Consider the following 17,905-nt stretch of genomic DNA (forward strand, 5'->3'; position numbering starts at 1 on the left):
CTTTCCTCCCCTCTCCGCACTTCTTGATTTCCAACAATTTTTACTTCTTTCTGTGCCCATGTGTGCCCATCAATTAGTTCCAGATTATTGGAGAGTACATGTGGTGTTCCTCTATTCTTGAGGTACATCTCTTAGAATAATGGTCTCCAGTTCCATCCAGATTACTGCAGAAGACATTAATTCATTTCTTTTTATGGCTGAGTAGTACTCCATGGTGTGTGTGTGTGTGTGTATATATATACATATACATACATACCACATTTCTCTTATCCACTTATGAATTGTTGGGCACTTAGGTTGATTCCACATCTTTGCAAGTGTGACTTGTGCTGCAAGAACCATTCGAGTACAGGTGTCTTTTTGGTAAAACAACTTCTTTTCCTTTGGGAAGATATCCAGTAGTGGGATTACTAGATGGAATGGTAGGTCTACTTTTAGTTCTTTGAGAAGTCTTGATACTGTTTTCCATAGAGTATCCCATTTTAATTCTCTTTTTTTCTATGTATATTTGTCTATTTGAGACAGAGTCTTGCTCTGTCGCCCAGCTAGAGTACAGTGGCGTCATCGTAGCTCACTGCAACCTGAAACTCCAGGGTTCAAGTGATCCTCCTGCATCAGTCTCCCAAGAGGCTGGGACTACAGATGCACACCACCACACCTGGCTAATTTTTCCATTTTTAGTAGAGATGTGTTCTCGCTTTTGCTCAGGCTGGTCTCAAACTCCTGAGCTCAAGCAATCCTTCGGTCTCGGCCTTCCAGAGTGCTAGGATTACAGGAGTGAGCCACCATGCCCAGCCAATTTCTATATATATTTGAATTATTTTCCTAGTGGTTGTCCTGGTGAATAACATTTTAATTTATACCATTCTAATTCACATTAATATCAATTTAATTTCAATACTAAACAAAAACGTTGATCCTATATAGCTCCATTATTCTTCTCCTTTATGTTATTACTGTCACAAATTACATCTTTATACATTGTGTTCATGAGCATAGAATTATAATTATTACTTTATGCAGTTGTCTGTTAGGCCAGATAGAAAAAAGGTTACAAACAAAAATACATTCATACTGTCTTTTAATTTTACCTGTCTAGTTACCTTTACCAGTGTTCTTTATTTCTTCATGTGGATTCAATTTACTGTATTGTATCTTTTCATTTCATCTTGAAGGTTGCCCTTTGGCATTTCTTATAGGGCAGATCTACTAGCAACACACTCTTTGATTTTGTTCATCTAGGAATGTCTTTTTTTTTTTTTTTTGAGACAGAGTCTCACTTTGTTGCCCGGGCTAGAGTGAGTCCCCTGGCATCAGCCGAGCTCACAGCAACCTCAGACTCCTGGGCTTAAGCGATCCTACTGCCTCAGCCTCCCGAGTAGCTGGGACTACAGGCATGCGCCACCATGCCCGGCTAATTTTTTCTATCTATATTTGTAGTTGTCCAGATAATTTATTTCTATTTTTAGTAGAGACGGGGTCTCGCTCAGGCTGGTCTCGAACTCCTGACCTCGAGCAATCCACCTTCCTGACCTCGAGCGATCCACCTGCCTCGGCCTCCAAGAGGGCTAGGATTACAGGCGGGAGCCACTGCGTCCGGCCCATCTAGGAATGTCTTGATTTCTTTCTTTGAAGGATAGTTTTTCTGGATTTAGTATTCTTGGTTAGGCCGGGTGCGGTGGCTCACGCCTGTAATCCTAGCACTCTGGGAGGCCGAGGCAGGTGGATCGCTCGAGGTCAGGAGTTCGAGACCAGCCTGAGCAAGAGCGAGACCCCATCTCTACTAAAAGTAGAAAGAAATTATCTGGCCAACTAAAAATATATATAGAAAAAATTAGCCAGGCATGGTGGCACATGCCTGTAGTCCCAGCTACTTGGGAGGCTGAGGTAGAAGGATCCCTTAAGCCCAGGAGTTTGAGGTTGCTGTGAGCTAGGCTGATGCCACGGCACTCACTCTAGCCGGGCAACAGAGCGAGACTCTGTCTCAAAAAAAAAAAAAAAAAAAAAGTATTCTTGGTTGATAGTGTTTTTCTTTTAGCACTTTGAATATGTCATTTCACTGCCTGTAGCCTCCATGGTTTTTGATGATAAATAAACTGTGAGTTCTGTTGAGAATCCCTTTTATGTTATGAGTTGCTGCTGCTGCTTTTTTTTTTTTTTTTTTTTTTGAGACAGATTCTCACTCTGTTCCCCGGGCTAGAGTGCCATGGTGTCAGCTTAGCTCACAGCAACCTCAAACTCCTGGGCTCAAGCGATCCTACTGTCTCAGCCTCCCGAGTAGCTGGGACTATGTGCCACCATGCCCGGCTAATTTTTTCTATATATTTTTAGTTGTCCGGTTAATTTCTTTCTATTTTTTAGTAGAGATGGGGTCTTGCTCTTGCTCAGGCTGGTCTCGAACTCCTGACCTCAAGCGATCCTCCCACCTCGGCCTCCCAGAGTGCTAGGATTACAGGTGTGAGCCACTGCGCTCGGCCTGTGAGTCACTTCTGTCTTGCTGCTTTGAAGATTCTGTCTTTGTCTTTGGTTTTGTTTATGACATGTAGCCTCTTTGAGTTTGTACAGCCTGGAGCTTGTTGAGCCCTTGAATGTATAGATTGTTTCTTTTTTTCAAATTTGGAAAGGTTTTAACCATTATTTCTTCAAATAGTCTTTCTGCCCCCTTTTCTCTGTTCTTCTGGGACCACCATATGCATATGTTGATAAATGTGATGATGTTCTTCAGGTCCCTTCGGCTCTGTTCATGTTTCTTCATTCTTTTTTTCTTTCTGCTCACAGACTGAATAATCTCAGTTGACATATCTTTTCAAGGTCACTAATTCTTCCTTCTACCTGCTCAAATCTTCTGTTGAAACCCTGTAGTAAAGTTTTCATTTCAGTTATTTTACTTTTATTTCATGGTTGTTTGTCAGTGTGCACGTTATTTTATTTTTTTAACTATTTGGTTTCTTTTTATAATTTCTGTCTCTATTGGTATTCTCTATTTGGTAAGACATCATTCTCATACTTTCCTATAGTTCTTTAGACATGGTCTCTTTTAGCCTTTGAAAGCATTTAAAATAGCTGATTTAAAGTCCTTGTCTGGTAAGTCCAACTTTGTTTAGGAAGTCAAGGACAGTTTCTGCTGATTGCTTTTTTCTTGTGTATGGCTATGCTTTATTTCTTTGTATGTATTATGATTTTTTTTATGAAAACTGAACATTTTAAATATGGTAGCAACTCCGGAAATCAGATTTTTCCCACTCCACTCTTCAAGGTTCATTGTTGTTGCTGTTTGTTGTAGTGGTTGTTTCTTAAGTGATTTTTCTGAACTAATTCTGTAAAGTCTGTGTACCTTTTGTTTCTGGCCACTGGTGTCTCTACTTATTTAGCTTAGTAGACATCTAATGACTGAACAGAGATTTCCTTAAATGTCTGGAACCAGTGAATCTAGTACATGCTAAGTAGCTCTGTGTGCGTATTGGGGCATGCCTTTAATACTCAGCTAGGCAATTTACAGCTCTACCTTAGCTTTCATTTCCTGCTTCTGCAGACTTTGACTTCTCAAAGTCAGGCAGAGGTGAGTGCCTGGGGCCTTCTCAAGTTTTATAGTCTCTACACTGCATGTGGCTTTCTAGATTCCCAGAAATGTGTGGGAGCTTTTTGAATCCTCTATGGACATGTCATTCTTCAGCTTTGTTTTAAGCATTTGGGTTAATAAATTGTTGGCCACAACTGTTATCCCTCATCTTAAGCATCTGTGACATAAACACTTGCCTTTCAACATTTTTTATAAATTCCTTCCCAGGGAGTGGGAAGCTTTTGGCACTATGCTTTGAAAGAAAGCCCCAGCTCCTTTCTGCTTAGTATATTACTGGGAATGTGGGCTGATATTTTTCAAGGCTACCACTGAGCTGAAGAAAGGCGGATGTGTGTAAGGCAAGTTAAAATGCCCCAAAGCTCATTATTCTTACTGAGATTCAGGTTTCTACAAGCCCTTGGTTAATTTCCAGAGTTATTGAAAAAAATTATTCTGACAATTTTTGCTAGTTTTTCTGTTTTTATTGAGGATTGAGTTTTTGGAAGTCCTTATTTAGCCATTTTTATTGATGTCACCCATCATGACATCTCATCCTAAATATTGCAGTATGCATCTATTTAAAAATGACATTTTCTTCCATAACTACAGTACCATTATATGACACCTAAGCAAAGTAACATTTATTTCTTAATAATATCTGATATCAAATACTTCAATTTGAATGCCAAATAATTCAAATTTCCCCCAGTTTTACCAAAAGTATCTTTTATAATTAGCTTTTTCAAGCTAAGATCCATTCAATGACTACATATTACATTTTGTTATTATGATCTCAGTCTTGTTCATTATTTAAAATTTATTATGATAAATTTAAAAATAGGATACATAAAAGTAGGATAGTACATGAACACCTATATTCTCAGTAGCTAGATTCTATAATTGTAATATATTTTGTAGTTCCTTCATTTATCTATCTGTCTATAGTTTTTCCTGAGCCACTTCAAAATAATGTGCAGCCATCATAACATATTTTACCCTGTAGTACTTCAGTATCTCCTAAGAATGACACCCTTCTGTTTAACCATACTATGTTTTTTATGCTTAACAAAGTTAATAATTCCCTAAGATCTTCTAATACCCAGTCCATAACCAAATTTCCCCAACTATTCCCTAAAAATATTTTTTATAGCTCCCCCTCCACAAAAAGAAAAACCCAAAGAGGGTCCTCCCTCCCCCCAGCTTTAAACAACCACCACTTTCTCACATTCGTTTATTCCCTGGGCCAGGAATTTGGAAAATGCACAATGGGGACAACTTGTCTCTACTCCATGATGTCTGGGGTCTCAGCTGGAAAACTATGAAGGCTGGGGGTGACTTGGTTGCCAAGAGTTTGATTCATCTGAAGTCTTATTCACTTATATGTCTGGTGCCTGGCCTGGGAGGACTCAAAGACTAAAAGTGCCAACATGTGGCCTCTCCATGTAACTAGCTTCCTCACTGCCTAGTGAGGTAGTCAAGGCAAGAAAAAATTTTACATGGTGGCTCGGGTCTCCAAGTGTGAGTATTCCAGCAAGTGGGCACTGAAATTGCCTTTCCTGACCTAGCCTCAGAAGTCACACAGTATCACTTATACCTTCGATTCAAGAAGGAGGCACAGACCCCACCCATCAGTAGGAAAGGTGTCAAAGAATTTGGGGCCATGTTTTAAAACCATCACACATATAAAACTATAGAGAACAGTATAAAAGATATCCAAGTATCCATGACCCAAAATTATGCACAGACAATTTTGTTAGATTTATTTTGGATCATATTTTAAAAAAATAAAATGTTACTTTGAAGAAAGAACTTCAGCCTCCTGAGTTGCCTATTCTAGACTCTGCATACTGCTTATCCAGAAATTTTCCTTTATAATAGCAATAGCTAACCGAGTTTTTAAATCTAGGTCACCACTACCACCACACCTTTTTTTTCTGTGACATTAGCTTTTTTTTTTTTTTTTTTTTTTTTTGAGACAGAGTCTCGCTCTGTTGCCCGGGCTAGAGTGAGTGCCATGGCGTCAGCCTAGCTCACAGCAACCTCAAACTCTTGGGCTTAAGCGATCCTCCTGCCTCAGCTTCCCGAGTAGCTGGGACTACAGGCATGTGCCACCATGCCCGGCTAATTTTTTCTATATATATTTTTAGTTGGCCAGATAATTTATTTCTATTTTTAGTAGAGATGGGGGTCTCGCTCTTGCTCAGGCTGGTCTTGAACTCCTGACCTGGAGCAATCAGCCCACCTCGGCCTCCCAGAATGCTAGGATTACAGGTGTAAGCCAACGCGCCCAGCCAGCTTTTTTCTTTAAAATAGAATAGTATAGTGAACTCCCATATATCCACCAGTGAGAATGAACCATTATCAAGATTTTTTCATATTTGCTTCATCTATCACTTCTTTTTTCTTTAAATTTTTTTTGCTTTAAAGCAAACCCCAGATATTATGTCATTACCCTGATGTATTTCAGTGTGTATTTCTAAAAAATGGACATTTTTCACATAACCACAATCCTGTTATACATAACAAAATTAATGATAATTCAATAATTATTTGATGTTACCTAATTCCAAGTCCTTAACCAAAGTTCCTAAATTGTCTGACCAGAAAAGGTATTTTTAAAATAGATTTGTTGGCTGAGTGCGGTGGCTCACGCCTGTAATCCTAGCACTCTGGGAGGCCGAGGTGGGCGGATCGTTTGAGCTCAGGAGTTTGAGACCAGCCTGAGCAAGAGCGAGACCCCATCTCTACTAAAAATAGAAAGAAATTATATGGACAGCTGAAAATATATATAGAAAACTTAGCCAGGCATGGTGGCGCATGCCTATAGTCCCAGCTACTGGGGAGGCTGAGGCAGGAGGATCGCTTGAGCCCAGGAGTTTGAGGTTGCTGTGAGCTAGGCTGATGCTACGACACTGTAGCCCGGGCAACAGGGTGACACTCTGTCTCAAAAATAAAATAAAATAAAATGAATTTGTTTAAATCAGGATCCAAACAGGGTCCACATGGCATTTGAGTGTCATGTCTTTTATGTCTCTCAATCTAGAGCAGTCCCCTCTTTGTTTTATGCTATTGATTTGTTGTAGAAACTGTTACAATTGCCCTGTAGTGTGTCCCACCTTCTAGACTTGTCTGCTTGCCTCCTTGTGACATTGTCTTTTTTAAGAGACTAAGCCGGTTACTTTGTAGAATGTCTGCTTGTTTTCTAATGGTGTCATTTAACTTGTTTTTCTATCCCTGTGTTTCCTAAACACTGGGAGTAATATGAATGGCTTGCTTGATATTTTAGCTCTTTAACAAACCTACTTCTCAGGTGATGCTGTGTATTTCCTATTGTGTTGCATCAGAAGGTGCTTGAAGTTGTGCTGTCTATTAATGACACTAAAGTTAATAGTTATGTTAGTGATCTCTTGATCTCATTATTGTAAGATTTTTCTTCTTGGTACTAGCAAGTAATCTGTGAGGTAATACATTGATACTGTGTGAATATCCAATTCCCTAGAATCAGTTGTTTCATTAGGACTTGCACACTTGTGATTTTCTAATTCTGTCATTCTTTCCACATTTATTAGCTGGCATTTTCTGTAAAGAAAATCTGTCTTTTCGCCATCTGGGGCTGTTTGGTTATCCTGAAATACATTTCTTTTGAAAGGTGGGATGAGTATTTTGTGATTCAAGGTTGGTAAGGCACTATAAGAGTTATGCAAGAAGATGGTCTTCTTCGGGAACTCATAGCCTGTTTGGTAGACAAGCTAACACACGTCAAAATTAGAGAATAAGACAAAGTGGTATGTGCTATGTATCAAGTAATTTGTATGGATCATAAGTTCAGAGGAAAGAGAGTTCAATGGGACCATAGAGGTCCTAGAGGATTTGCCTATGAGCTTGATTTCCTGGGCAGGTTTGAAGGATGGGCAGGTTTTTAATAGGCAGACAAAAAGGAAGAGGGTACTCTAGACTGTGTAGATAGTGAGAATGAAGGCACAGGGAGAGAAGATGAGTTGTACATATTCTGGATGTATAAGAAGAAGCCATTTGTCTGGAGAAGCTGAGAATATGGATGTGGAAATAAGGTTGGGGAGGTAGGTAGGCCAGGAGCAGAACGTGGACAACCTTAAATGCCAATTCAGGGAGGTTAAATTTTTATCCTTGGCCGGGCGTGGTGGCTCACACCTGTAATCCTAGCCCTCTGGGAGGCCGAGGCGGGTGGATCTCTCGAGGTCAGGAGTTCGAGACCAGCCTGAGCGAGACCCCGTCTCTACTAAAAATAGAAATAAAAATTATCTGGACAACTAAAAATATATATAGAAAAAATGAGCCGGGCATGGTGGCGCATGCCTGTAGTCCCAGCTACTTGGGAGGCTGAGGCAGTAGGATCGCTTAAGCCCAGGAGTTTGAGGTTGCTGTGAGCTAGGCTGACACCACAGCACTCACTCTAGCCCGGGCAACAGAGCGAGACTCTGTCTCAAAAAAAAAAAAAAATTTATCCTTTAATCAGTGTGTCCTTTGGGCATTTGTGAATTAGCTTCTTACCTGATAGGAAGCAAAATCTGGCTTTATAAAAAGCTAGAAGCAGGAAGACTAATGAGACCACCTTTGGGGAGCTTGGAGAGGGGGAATATGGTTGGCACTCCTATAAATGTCTTAGAGAGTGACACTTTCTCATTCTGTTTCCCCTGCAGCCCGTGTGATACCAACTCTACCGAAGCAAGACCGTCCTGTACGTGAGGGGACCCGGGTAGCTTCCATTGAGACAGGCTTGGCTGCAGCAGCTGCAAAACTGGCCCAGCAGGTGGGTGTTGGCACCCTAGGCAACGGCCCTGCAACTGATTGCAGTTTGACTTAGAGCCTCAAAACTCTGACCTTCAGGCTGGTAGGATCCTACCATTGTCTTAGTGGGGATTGGGTAACCTTTAATCTTTATCCTTGACAGTATCCCAGCCTCCCATCTATATCTACATCCCAACTCAGTGACAAGCTACACATCACACAATTGATAAGATTTGGGATGAAAGAAAATATGGGGCTAGAGAAAAACCCTTGTGGATACCACTTGCCTTTCTTGGTGTATAAAAACCTTTCAGATGGGAAGGATCAGGTCCATCCTTTCCCCTCAGATAAAGTCCTGAGGAAGCAATTTAGCTGGGTACACTCAAGTTTTCAGCCACCCAGCAGTATTGGAATTTGCTCTATTAGAGGTTTTTCTCATCCTCTTTACCAAATACTATTATCTTGATCTTCATCCCTTGCTTTTCAAGAAAACTTCACCCACTGTTTTTTGTACTAAAGGGTCATCTTCACTAAAATCAAGTTCACTACCTAGCATTACAGTTTACAAAGTTCTTTAATGTGTGTAATGTGGTAAGCAACTCCAGGAGCATTTGGAGGTGAATCTTCTGGTTCTTTACTTATCAACATCTCGTTAGTTCCTCATGCCACATCCTACAGCTTAGAGCAATACCGAGCATCTGCTTTATGTTAAGTACTTCCATGTACAATGTCTCATGTAATCTTCCCAGTAGCCCTGTTCAATAGGTGATATTTTCATCATTTTACAGGTGAAGAAAATGAGGCTCTCTTTAAGTGACTAGTCCAGGATAATACAGCCAGTAAATGGAAGAAACAAGATTCAAACTCATATCTTTTAACTTCAAATTTTATGTTATTTGCTATTTAAATAAAGTGAAATAGTTAAATGTTTATATAATTAAGTAATTAAATCCTATTTAAATAAAATTTAATAGAATGATTTTTTCATGTGATGTTCTATGGATCTCTGGAGTTGCTTAGAAGTATCTTGGAGGCTGTTGTTGGGAGCCAGCAGACCAAGCAGGCCAGGTGGTCCTTCTTTGGCCAGAACTTCTCTGCTATGTATATCCCAGTGCCACATAAGATGTACTTTAATAAAAAGGGGTTCTACTCCTTTAAATAAATGGATAAATTACTTAAAAGTGTGAAAACTACTCTTAGTACCTTTTAAGGAGATCAATTCTGTTTGGGTTTATCAGAGACAACTTCAAAGAAGAGGTTTTGAAATTGGGGAGGGGTTTTATAGGCTAAACTTTTGGATGGAGACAAGGAGGCATTCCAGAAGGGAACTTCTTGGTACGGTATACAAGGCCCTCTTGATCTGGTCTCTAGTCACCTCTCCTCCCTACCTCCTGCCAGCCCTTCATGCATACTCTTTATACCAGCCACACTGTACTACAGTACTCATAGTTCACTCAGTGTTATCAGATTGTCTCATGCTTTTGTGCCTTTGCATAAGCTGTTCCTTCTGCCCATTGGGAATCATACCCTCTCAGATGCCTTACTTAACAGCCCTTTACACCACCTACCACCATTTTATTTCAGTGGCTGCCTTCTTTGCTTCCATAGCATTTTCTCATGGTACTTACAACCATAAGTGTATTTTTCTTTATCCCTTATTAAACTAGAAATGCTTCAAGAGTGGGGCTATATTTAAGTTGAAATCCCCACTATGGTAAACATACGTGTTCAGTCAGTGTTGGGGTGAGTGAGTATATGAATGAATGAACAGATCTTTCTGGAAGGGAGAATTCATGCTGGAGGGTAGGGTAAAATGAATATTGGTTAAAAGAATGGATTCTGGAGCCAACCTGCCTAGGTTTGAATCCTAGCTCTACCACTTGAGCAAGTTACTTAATTTCTCTTTGCTGTAGTTTCCTCATAGACTTTGCCTTAGGATTAAATGAGGTAATATATGTATAAGCTCTTAGAATGGCACTTGGTGCAGAGTAGGTAATATAGGCATGTTAGCTTTTCATTATTATCATTATGGGTTGGCTAGGTGTAAGCAGCCAGATTGTGGAAGACTATGAATGTCAGGCCAGGGAATTTGAACGTGAGTGGGGACCTGCTAACAGACTTTAGAGAAGGGAATTGGCAAGGTGAAAGTGGTCCTGTCTTAAGACAGTCTAGTCATCTGTGGGGGTGTCTGGATAAATTATATGTGAAAGAGATTGGCAACAAAGGTAGGAAAATTTAGGCTAAGTGATCCTAGATATAAAGAGGTAATTTGTGGAGTCAGATGAGAGAAAAGGGGATAGAAATGTAGTTGTTGATATGGGTGGAGTAGCAGTGTGGCTAAGGGAAGAGATTCTGAAACCAAATGACTTGGATCTGAATCCCAGCTTGGCCACTTACTGATCCTGTAACTTTGGGAAAAATGACTTACCCTCTCTGTGCCACAGTTTCTTCATCCTCAAAATGGGATTATAATTCTTATTAGTGTTAAATGAGTAACCATAGAAGAGTACCTGGCATGTATTACTAATACTATTATTCTTATCCACCAGAAATTCCTGTGGTAGCCACAGCCTGTCAGATCTCTTCCGAAGGCAGGATTAGGCCTGTGTTGCAAGAGAAGGCAAAGAAATGTAATCACTGAGTTGGTCTGTGTGGCTGTGTAGCATTTCAGAAGGTGAAGTTGTTCACATGCTCTCAGTACCACCTTTCCAGGTTCTCAGGGCTCCAGATGCCCACCATGCAGGTACCCACTATGCAGTGGATAGTAGATCTGTAGAGCAATGGATGACTAAATTCAAGGTATTGTTAGAAGTGACCTAACTCCTTACTTGTCTGTCCCATCCAAAATTAAGGTTTTTAGACCTGGTGACCTAGAGGATTGTTACGTCCTCTGCTGAAAGAAAAAGACCAGCAAGAAGAAGAGAAGCCATTATAAGAGATGAAGATAGAATAATAATTTACCACTTGCTGAGTACCTACTATGTGCTATTTTTATATCATTATTTTATTTAATCTTTCCAACAACCCTGAAAGCAGACTTTTTAAAATCCATTTTATAGATGAGGCAGATGAGATTGAGAAAGGTTAGTAACTGTGACTAAAATCATTCAATTTAGGGAGCACAAGCCTGGATTTGAACCCTGGTATTTCACTCCAAAGCTAATAATCTTTCTATTCTAAGATGTTCTGTTTTGAGAAGTTTGCAGAGTGTGTCTTCAGATACACCTGGTTAAATACTAGACTTAACTACTTTTCAGCTGTGAGGCTTTGGGTTCAAGTTGCTTAATATCCCTGCACCTCAGTTTTCTCATCTGTAAAATAAGGGTTTTTCCTTCTTAGGGCTGTTATGAGGATTAAATGAGATAAAGTATATAAAGTGCCTCTGCTGCTGTTGTAAATTTTGTTATTATTATTAGAGATGTCCATGGTCCACCTCATTAGTGGCAATGCTAGACCAAAACCCTGGTCTCCAAACTCATTTACAGTTCTCTTGCCATTGCACTAACAAGTGGCAGTGATGGCTTAAGGATGGATGGTACCAGAGAGATGACCTCAGGTATTAGAAGGCTATGTGTTATGTGTATATCCAGGCTAGACTTGGTGGGGGTAGAGAGGGGTTGGTGGGTTGTAGAACCATAGTGACCACTGTCTAGTTCCTTTGTTGGGAAATTTTTTTCTTTTCTCTACTGCTGAATCTCTCCTTTCACTTGGTTTGTGTTTTAGGAGCTTCAGAAGGCCCAAAAGAAGAAATATATCAAGAAGAAGCCTTTACTGAAGGAGGTGGAACAGCCTCGCCCTCAAGACTCCAATTTCAGTGTGACAGTACCAGCCCCAACTCTGGCCACTACACCACAGCTTCTCACCTCCTCCTCACCCCTGCCTCCTCCTGAGCCTAAACAAGAGGCCCTGTCAGGAAGTCTTGCTGACCACGAGTATACTGCTCGTCCCAATGCCTTTGGCATGGCCCAGGCAAACCGGAGCACCACACCTATGGCCCCCGGTGTCTTTTTGACCCAGAGGCGCCCTTCAGTTGGCTCCCAGAGCAATCAGGCAGGACAAGGTATAACAGCCATATGGTTGTAGAACTGAGGGATCTTTGGGCCACCTGCTCCACATTCTAAGTGCTCTAGCAGATGAGAATACTAGGGAGGGACACTGAAGGCCAAACTAAGGTACTTGGACTTGATCATGTGGGCCATGAAGAGACATTGTCTGATTTTAAGTAGAGACAAGAATTAGGTTTGATTTTAGGAAGATCCTTCTGGTGGCCAGAGTGAGAACTCTAGAAAGAAGGTACATGTATAAGTTCAGGCAGGAATAAAAAGAGGCTAAGGCTCTGACAGCGGGAATGGAGAGGGAAGGGGTAAATTGATTAAATATGAAGGCAATCAAATAGGATGTGTGAGGTGATTTGATGTGGGGAGAGAGAAAGAGGCAAGAGAGAGTTAGGAGACTCAAGCCCGCCTTTCCCTCACTTAAGCCCTTAAAGTCCAGTCCCTAGAGTATGTAGCTCAAGGGTGCTAAGGTTGATGTGACGTTGAAGGTTGATGAGGGTAGAAGTTTCTACTGAAAAAAGGCCCTGGGGATGGCATTTGCAGGGACACTGAGCTATAATCACTAACCAGCCACTTGTCCAATCATGGTAGGCAGGATAAGAGGATGTGGAAGCATATTCACCTCCCTTCAGAATTATGGAAGAAAAATGATTGGGATCAAAGAATTCGTTGGGGAAAAAGAACCAGACAAACTGTAACCAGAGATTCTGTAGCTGCTGCAGGAGGTTGTAGGAGGAAGAGCCAAGGTGGTGTTGAACGAAAGTAGTTAAGGAGGGCTTCTTGCCCGATGTGGCCTAAGGATGGGGAAGCTTTGTGGGCAGAGAAACAGAGGAGGGGAGATGGCCTGAGGGCAGTTGGTGCCAGAGTTACTTCTGAAGCTTTTTCCATAGCCCTTGCTTACTTTTCCCTTTCCCCACAGGAAAGCGTCCCAAAAAGGGCCTGGCCACAGCAAAGCAGAGACTCGGCCGCATCCTGAAAATCCACAGAAATGGCAAACTACTTCTGTGAGCCCTCTTGTGTCCCACTCCCCACCCCTTCACCCCCATTGCCTTCTCTGTTGTCAACTCTCGGGGCGCTCCTGGATCCTATCTGCCCCAGACGAGATACTGAGGCACTTTGTCCTGCTTTCTTGGGACTGACCAAAGGCACGGACTCCCCCATGGACCCCTCCGCCAACTCCCCCAGCTCCTTCCCCCACTTTCGTTTGAGCATCCTGCCTTCTTTCTCCATACCTCTGAGTAGCAGGTAAATGGAGAGGTTTCCAGCTGACTAGTGCCCTCTTTTTTACTCTTCCAGCCCATTTCCCTTTCGCCTGCCTTGTCTGTCCTTTATTCCTGTCCCTCCCTAGAGCTGGAAGGCAGAATGAGGAGAGCCTGAGCACTTTGATATTTCTCTGGCCACAAAGTGGGAAGCCCAAGGCTTAACACTCTGCAACTCCAGCCCTGTCTCCAGAAGCCTACCCACCTCCACCCATTCTTCCTTCCCCTACGTCCCCCTAGTCCAGTGGATGTGCCCCACCTCCAGGCTCATTCCTGGGAGAAAGCTGTGGTCCCTGCCCCCTCTTGCCAAATGCTTCATAGAAATAAAGAGAAGGGCCCAGTGTCTCCTTACTGCCCCACTGTGGGCCATTTCTGGAGGTGGCCTAGAAAGGCTGACCAAACTTATCCTTGAGAAGAAAGGAGATTCCTGTCACTTTTCAGGATGGATAGAGGACAGACACCCAAGCCTTTGACCATGATTTTGTAGCCCATTGGAGGAGGCTACTTTTGGCTGGTTACACATTAAGTCCCTTGTCCCAGGGTGAGCTCCAGGGATTTGTCTGGATTTTGAGGTCCTACAGAACATTATCCACATGGCTGTGGCTGGGCTCCAACAGGTGAAAAACATCTCCCAGAAACCTAAGAGTACCTGCCACTGAAGGAGATAACCCTGGTCCAATAGCCTGCTTCCTGTACCTATACCACAGAGCATAGCCTGGACCTTCTGGAGGGGGTATAGCAGGACAGCCTACCCCTGGGTCCTCCATTGGGAACCTCTATGCTTCTTTCTCCACTGAGGTCTTGGTCTGAAGAAGACCTCAAGACTCATATCTTCACTCCTTGGCCTTTGCACTTCCAGACAACAGGTCACCATTCAAGCAAAGTGCAGACAGGCCACTCAGAGCCCAAGCCAAGGAGAAGAGATGCCCATCTGTGAAGGAGCAGAAATCTCATCCTCCCTTCCCCTCTCTTTCCTTTGTGGATCGTCTCCACTGTCCAGACAGTGCCCCCACCTGTCTTGCCTCACTGGCAATCTGGACTTGATGGAGAATGGCCCTCCTCCATTTGGCACTGCCCAAGTAGAGTGTTTCTTTGCCCTCTACCACCCACTCCAACGTCACCCCAGCTTGCCCAGTGCTCCTGGGGAATTCAACAGCTACCATGCAGGCCACAGGGAATTTGTGAGGCTTCCTTTGTCATCTCTGTGTCTGCAGTTTGTTTTTCTTTTCTTCATAGCCCCGCCTGTACCCCTTCCTTGGAATCGGGGGTTCCTGTAGCCCATTTGCTTTTTCTACCTTGGGGACCCCAGGGGCCAAGCAGTTCTCCATCTAGTCACACCAAAGGCAAAAAGCCTGGCTACCTCCCTCCTAGCACATGAGGTCCCTACTCCTCTCCTCTCTGTTTCTACCCAGCTTTGCTTATTTTGGGGATTTCAAGGCAGCAGAGGGTAGTGAGGGGAGAGCAGGAGAAGCCTCTGTCCGTGTGTAGGCAATTGCCTGACTAGGCGCTGACTGCTATAACCAAGACCAGGTCCCCAGCCCTTTTGTCCATTAACAGCCCCTCTTGATCTTTCAAAGGCAGCTAATTGCTAGCAAATCCCCCTGATTCCCAGCCTCTTTCACCTCTGTTTCTTCGTTAGAAGTTTCTGTGGAACTGAAACCCAGCCTCCATTTGACTGGGTTTCATTTAGTTTTGTTGGATTCTTGGAGCCTCCTGTTTGTTTTGTGTTGTTTCCAATGAAAAGCAAGTTTACCCTTGGAGTTAACGCTTTTCCAAAGAGGCTAATGTTTTTGTTTTCTTAATGTTTCAGGTTTAAGTGAAGTGAGTTGGGGAGGGGTTGGGAGTGGTAGTAACCAAGGTTTAGAACGTGGTGAGATAGTTACCTCTGATCTCCAATCCCCAGCAGAGAGCTGTGGGTTTGGATAGGGGGCAGGGAGAAAGGATTTCTATTCACCTTTAATATATTTTTACAAAAAAGCAAACAATTTAAAAACAAGCCCACTGCTTCTGTACATGTCTAAATATATTTTTAGAAGTGGGTAGGATTGTGAATTTCTGATGCAGGGCCTTTTTATAAATAGGTTAGAGTAGCATCATCCAGACTTCTCTGTTGTTTTTTTTTTTTCCCTTGTTTTTTCTTATGTTGTGTTACTAATGTAATTTATATTTTTTTTAGATCCTCCCTTTCCTATAGAGATAAAAGTGATTTATCTTGGCAATTGCTTTGCTTGGCGTTCTTTTTGTGGTGGTGATGGTGGTGGTGGTGGTGTGGTATGGGGTCCAGGAGTGCTGCCTTGTCTTTGTACTCTTTGTCTCTCCCTCAGCAAGTTGTCAGTGGGCACTTCCCCTGGTGCCCAGCCTTACACCTGAGGTGAAAAGGGGACAAGGCTCCCTGCTCTCAGGAGGGATACACTTCACAGATCTGAAGCAGACAATCATAAGTAGAGTGAACATAAAAGAAAGGGTGCAACAATTCAAAAGGGCCTGACAAGTTCGATGGGAAGGCTTTCCGTAGCTTCCACGTGCTGTTGTTACTAGCTACACTTGTGTCCTCCCTGTGAATGTGGGATTTTTTTCCCTTTCTCCAACATCTCCAGACACTTGTGGTACATTGTGGACTTAATTACTGTGCTTAGGGCCAGTGCGAGGGATAGAATATAATTATCAAAGCTAATACATCTCGCTTGTTTCCTTGTGCCAGGCACTGCTGTTAGTGCTTTATAGATATTGACTTGGTTCATTCTCACCAACATCTTCATCCGTAAATGTAACCTTCTAGCACACATACAGTACGTTCTGGGACCAACCTAGTCAGTCTGTTCTACCACCTCTCACTGATAACCACTACCATTTATTAAGTGCCTTTTGGGTGCTAGGCATTGGGCTAGAGATTTTACTTAGGATATCTTATTTAATCCTCACTGGCAACCCAGTGAAGTAATTAGCTGAATTTTATAGTTAAAGAGACTGAAACTTGCCAGTGGTCTTCCACAGCAGGATCTGCCTGATTCCAAAACTCATGTTCTTTCCCCTTCATATTAGAAAATCCTTGGAGGCTCAATCACCTAACAGGTCTTTATTACCTGTTGTTTGTAAGATGCAGCATTGAAAGTTGTGTCCTGAGGAGAGCCCCCAGGGTGATGTTAGGAACCTCAGTTCCAAATTCATGACCACCCTGACTCTGTGACCCAGGGCTGCTTATTCTCCGTGGGTCACCTGTAAAAGGATTTTGAATCCAATCAAGATCTCCTCCTGGAGATTCTGCTGCTGTGGGTCAGGGGTGAGGCTGTCTGGGATTGGCACCTGCTGGCTAAATGATCTCCAGTTTTCACAATCTGCGTTTCAGTATTAGGAGGGGTTTGGAAAGAGAAAGCTCATGTCTGGGGCATGGGGAATTGTAGAAAGGAAACAGGAAAGAGGAGGGATTTCTGAGCCTTTACAGGAGTGCAGGCTGGATTCTTTTTGTCACCAATTCCCACCCCATCTTCCTCAGTGAAGGGACAAAGCACTGTCACCAGCCTCAGGTTACAGGATAACCTAGAGTCTTGGTCTTCTGACTCCTCATTTCAGGCAGGAGGTGCCAGCAGATCAGAGGCTCCTATCTTAAAACTGGGAGGAAAATAAGGCACCAACTTCAGTCTTCCCTTTTTCCAGTATGGAGTGGAAAAGTGCACGGGACTTGTCGCTAAGAGCCCTCCTTCTCAATGACTAACCAAGTAATTTGGGGGAAATTTCTTGTCTGGGTCTCAGTTTCTACATTTGCCAGGTGGAATTATCTCAACTCTGAAGCCCTCTAGAAGCATCCCTAAACTTTCTGGATGCTTTTGATTCCCCAACTGAACCTCTGGCATTGTACAGAATACAGATCTCCATTTCTGCTTGCTCATGTTGTGTCCGCTACCTCAACTTACACAGGCCTCTCCATCAGGACTCTATTCACACCAAATTGACTGAAATGGCACTTGCCCTCCAACAAGTTAAATGGAGGAGAAGAGCATCATATGGTGCAGTGTATTGACAGATGAGCGGGGATATTGAGCAGGCACTCCATCCTAGGGAAGCAGGGAGTTTAGGGAAAGCCTTCCTGTCCAGTGATGCCTGAGCTGAAGGATGAAAAGTAATTAACCAGTCAGGCAGAGAACAGTGGGAAGAGTATTCCAAGCCAAGGCAATAGCATGAATAGAAACAGATGGGGGAGGAAAATCCTGTGTATGGTTAAGAGCAAGCAACTTAGTGTAACTGCAGCTGTGACTTTCACCTGGGAG

The 17,905-nt window shown here is 42.7% G+C and overlaps 1 protein-coding gene across 3 annotated transcripts in view; it reads left to right on the forward strand.

Annotated features, from left to right (window-relative positions):
* PHF8 (PHD finger protein 8) overlaps positions 1-15,859 on the forward strand; it is a 98,228-nt gene extending 82,369 nt beyond the window's left edge. For 2 of the 3 annotated variants that reach the window (XM_045537628.1, XM_045537629.1), the window contains 3 exons: positions 8,239-8,348; positions 12,050-12,386; positions 13,301-15,859. In XM_045537628.1, coding sequence (XP_045393584.1) covers positions 8,239-8,348; positions 12,050-12,386; positions 13,301-13,389 — 536 coding nt within the window. In that variant the 3' untranslated portion in view covers positions 13,390-15,859. Of the gene's footprint in view, positions 1-8,238; positions 8,349-9,114; positions 9,338-12,049; positions 12,387-13,300 lie in introns of those variants that run through there. The other variant, XM_045537630.1, reaches the window with a different exon arrangement.
* Positions 15,860-17,905: the final 2,046 nt, after the last annotated feature.

This window comes from Lemur catta, chromosome X (genome assembly GCF_020740605.2).
Source record: "Lemur catta isolate mLemCat1 chromosome X, mLemCat1.pri, whole genome shotgun sequence".
Classification (NCBI taxonomy): domain Eukaryota; kingdom Metazoa; phylum Chordata; class Mammalia; order Primates; family Lemuridae; genus Lemur; species Lemur catta.